Genomic DNA, 4,304 nt, shown 5'->3' with positions numbered 1-4,304 from the left:
AGTGGGGTGCAAACATCCATCCAAAAGAGCGGCGCATTGCCGTCACACCTGATGACATAATGACCACTTGGAAACTAATAAACAGCTTCATTCAACCAAAGCTATTGCTCCTTTTCATAAGCGTTACGCTTCCCAATCCCTCTCTCTATCTCTCTTTCTCTCTTTTCTCTCTCTCTCTCTCCTATCTGTCACAAATTCATCCTCCTGCACCTCACCTCTTCGCTGGTGCTGGAGTTACCCATAAATCACTGCTGTTGTCTAACGCTATCCATTTTCCCAGAAACACAGGGCGGCTGTTACAGAAATTGGGTCAGGCATAATCTGCAGGGCAGCAGAGCCTGGCTAGTCATGATTCTGCTAGGTAATGTAGCCATTAGCACACAGTGAGAGATTGGTGGGATGGGTAGAAGGGGTTGGGGTGGGTAGTGGTGGTGCTGGTGGGGGTGGTGGAGGAGTGGGGGTCCCTTGTAGATGATATGACACCCAAGAAAAGCTGCCAAATGACACAGTTTTATCGCTCCCCATCAACCACGGGACATTTGTGTGTGTGTGTGGGTGTGTGTGTGTGTGTGTGTGTGTTTGCGCATGCTTAGAATGGAGTGCATGTGTCTTTTGGTCTGTGTGATTCTGTTCAGGCTTGTTTTTTGTATTTGAATGGATTGGATTGTTATGAATTAGTAAATTGAACTTTGACGGTGTGTGAATTGATTTTGCGCGCTGGAACTCTAAACTCTAAACTAGCCACTGAATGAACAGGACATTACTGTTTATGGCGTCCAGAATTCAGAGTGTAACTGATACAGTAATTCATTACGCGGATGGAGAGAAGAGAACGGCTTCGATTAATGACAGCAAGAGTCTTGAACTTTGACAATATGCCTCTTTATTAAGTTTCCTCTTACAAGGCCTGATGCTCCAGAGCCATAGGAGGCAGACTTCAAATGAGAGAAGATCCCGCCCAAAGGCACGATTGGCTTGTGATAGTGTGCCTCACTTTTCCACCCTTTATCTACCTCTTAGTTACCTCTGTGTGTGTTGTATGTATTGTATGTATATGTATTATAAGGCGCAGGTCAATCCACCCCCTTGATTTACAGCAGAGTGCTGTGGTTGGTTGCAGTGTTTTTAAATTCAAAATTAATCTGAAAGTATGATTTAAAAAGTCTTTGCGAAATCATTTGCACACTGCATCTGGAGAAAAACTCTTTTCACTGCCACAGATACAAGCCGCAATTAAAATGCACCTGTCAAGAACCGAACAACTTAATATTTGATGTAATAGTAAGAGGTATATGTTGATATTTGTGAGCCAACAGCAATGTAAACCACTGTATAAACGGTAATGTCTTATATGTTAATTGACGGCAGGTTTATTCCTGGTTTTAGCCATGCTGCAAGCACAGTTGCTCTTGGTTTAGAGGACCTCTAATAAAACCTTACAGGAAAATTACTGCACCTCTACAACAAAAGTTCACCACTCATATCTGACAGTATCACAAGCCTTTAGCATGTGTAGATTATCATGAACGCAAATTTTATTACAACTCATTCTCTTGTAATAAAATTTGAGTACTGTTTGTTCGCTCTTCAGGGAACAGGAAGCGTCAACACAAGTGAGTAAAATCTAACATGAGCCTTGTTTACAGTTGCTTTAAGTGTTTACCTTCTGTGTTCAAAATGCAAATATGTCAGCAGTTAACACAAAAACAGTAGATAAAATAAAACCAAGCAAACCCGATTTTCACTGAAATAGAAAATTTATTGAATGAGAAGGTTATTATTGAAGGTCTAAATTACAATAGAAACAATGATATTTTTCCTTAAATGGAAGAATTATGTATTTTTTCCTGTCAGCATTAGGTTACTGTCAGGAGAAATAAAATGACTGATGCTTTGCAATATGATTGGCAAAACAATTATGACTAAAAACGGTTTAAAAGCATTTCTTGTGGAGTCCAGAGTTCTTGAATGTGATATGAAGGCTAAACTCCAATGTTTTTATCAGTTAAAGAAAAATAAAATAAAAGTACAAAATTATTAGAATTAATTATACACATGGTGTATTTTATACATATAGGGAAGCTTGATTGCTTTCTTGTGAGACGCACGGCTGCTGCATAATAAGAATTTCCTCAACAAATAAAGTGATACAATTAATATACAGGGGTTATGTGGAGACACTTATAAGAATGTTGTATTATTTTGTAATGCGTTTTTTACGTGGACTGCAGTGGTGAACATACAGTAGAGTCAATCAATACTCAATCTTGTTGTACAGGTTGTATAAAGGTAACGCTGGCAGGTTGCTCCCCGGGTAATACAGAGGCGTCGGAAAGGCGATAGACCGCGGAACTGGAACACGCAGTAAGGAGTTATCTCTGAAAACCAGCGGCATCCCCACGAGTGTCTGTGCGGAGGCGTGGGCCATGTTGGCCGCCTCCAGTTCAGCTGAGAGCTGCCGTTTCCATTTGTTCCTCCTGTTCTGAAACCACGTCTTGACCTGAGTCTCCGTCAGCTGCAGGCTGGAGGCTAAGCAGGCCCGCTCCGAGCTGCTCAGGTACCGCTTCATGTCGAAGGTGGACTCCAGCTGGTACACCTGACTCCGGGAGAAAACCGTGCGCGTCTTCTTCTTAGCCGAGTTGCCCTGCTTGTCCGCACCGTCCGTCTGTCTCTCCTCCGACAGAGGTGACATTTGATGGCACGGTCTCTCCTGCTCCTCTTTATAATCCTGCAGCAGAGGCTGCGGCAGGTGCGGCCGCCGTGCGAGCACGTCGTTTCCAGACAGAAGTCCTTTAGCGGGACCTGAACGCAGCAGGAGCAGAGAGGGAGGTGATCAGTATCAGAAGCGATAAACACATCTGTGTTTTTAGCACGCTTTCTAAACAGGACACCGAAAAAAAATCATTTTACACTGTGTCACTCAGTTTGAGAGTTCGTCAAGTGTGAACTCTGACTCGCTAAATGGACAGCTGAAAGCCGGTGACTTTTTAAATAAACAATTCAGCATGAGTATGCTCGGTGTACAGTAAGCTATTAATTAAATCCCGCTCTATTTAACGCTCAATTGACGACGTGTAGTGCAGCCATTTTGGAAACATGTTTCATCAATTAGCAGGCTCAATTAAATTTGAAACGAGAGGAAAGACAGAGGGCTAATTATTTGACCTTCCACTCTTCCGCTGCTGCTGCTGCCGCGATGATGGTCTGCACATAACAAACAAGTGGAAGTGGTTTGGCTGCATGTGAGTCAGTCACAAGCTAATGAAATGGGAGCTGAAGTGCAAACAAAAACAAAACGCACAAGTCCTAGCTATATTTATTTTTTCAAAAAGGAACTAAGTGGGCCTACTTTCATGGCATTTATATTGTAAATAAATTATATCGAAGGTGTCAATAAGTGTGTGTTAATGTTAAAGCAACACGTTAATTCCTTTTTTCTATCATTTATGAATTGGTTTCATGTCATTTGCTGTAATAATAATAGCCTAATAATAATAATAATAAAAATAATAATAATGATAATAATCCTCACCTAAACATGAGAAGTTATGCGCTTGGTGCTGGGTGCATGGCTCGCTGTGACCCGTGTCAGAGCAGAAGCAGTCTGCTGAGTCCTCCCCGCCGCTGCACTCCTCCTCGGAGGACACCGATAGTGAGCGCCTCCGCGGCGGCGGCGGTGGCGGCCCCTTGGAGAGCTCCTTGGTCCCGGAGCGCGGCGCATCGGACGGCGTGCCTAAAATAGACTGAATAGTAAAGCTGGAAATTGGGCCCGACGAGCACTTGCTCCCGCTGTCTTCTGCGTTACTCATTCTCGCTTCATAACAGTATTGAAGTATTGACTGAATCTGTCTGTCCCCTTGTATTCCGTTATTGCTTTCTACACGATTGGTAGGTAAAAAATTACGAAAGCGCCTTTTGTCCTCTTTTTTCCCCCCCCACTAGTCTATTTAATTGTGGAGTTTTAACATTGAGGTGTTTTTTCTAGAGCTCGGGGAACATGAGTGTATTCCTGGTCCTCCTCCTCACGCTCTGGATCCGAGGCAGCAAGGTTGCGTTGCTTCATTTGCATGTAGGTAAGCTCCTCCTGGGCCAATCGCAGCCTCCAACATGAGCCCGGAAATTTCAAACTCCTGTCAGGGTTGTGAGGAGAGCGAGAAAGCCGAGGACGACCAGCAGTGCTCATTCCTGCATTCAGCTGAACTTGGAACAGTTACAGTAGCTAATATTTAAATCCTGTACGACTCTGAAAACGGTCAGCTGCAACCTTTACTTTTTATTCATTTATTTTAAACAAATACAACATG

The 4,304-nt window shown here is 43.2% G+C and overlaps 1 protein-coding gene across 1 annotated transcript; it reads right to left on the bottom strand.

Moving 5' to 3' along the window:
• Window positions 1–1,738: 1,738 nt before the first annotated feature.
• On the bottom strand, window positions 1,739–4,051 carry hmx2 (H6 family homeobox 2). The gene is made up of 2 exons (XM_023418110.2): window positions 3,533–4,051; window positions 1,739–2,802 (listed from the first exon to the last, which is right to left on the bottom strand). The coding sequence occupies exons 1-2, from the start codon at window positions 3,807–3,809 to the stop codon at window positions 2,255–2,257; spliced, it is 825 nt and encodes a 274-aa protein (XP_023273878.1). The 5' UTR covers window positions 3,810–4,051; the 3' UTR covers window positions 1,739–2,254.
• Between the last annotated feature and the right edge of the window lie 253 nt (window positions 4,052–4,304).

The sequence above is a fragment of the Seriola lalandi genome, unplaced genomic scaffold, assembly GCF_002814215.2.
Source record: "Seriola lalandi dorsalis isolate HSWRI2012SDOR001 ecotype SW California unplaced genomic scaffold, Sedor1 jcf7180002054580, whole genome shotgun sequence".
In the NCBI taxonomy this organism is placed as follows: Eukaryota; Metazoa; Chordata; class Actinopteri; order Carangiformes; family Carangidae; genus Seriola; species Seriola lalandi.
The sequence above is the reverse complement of the archived record's forward strand: the minus strand, read 5'-3'. Positions and strand labels throughout refer to the sequence as shown.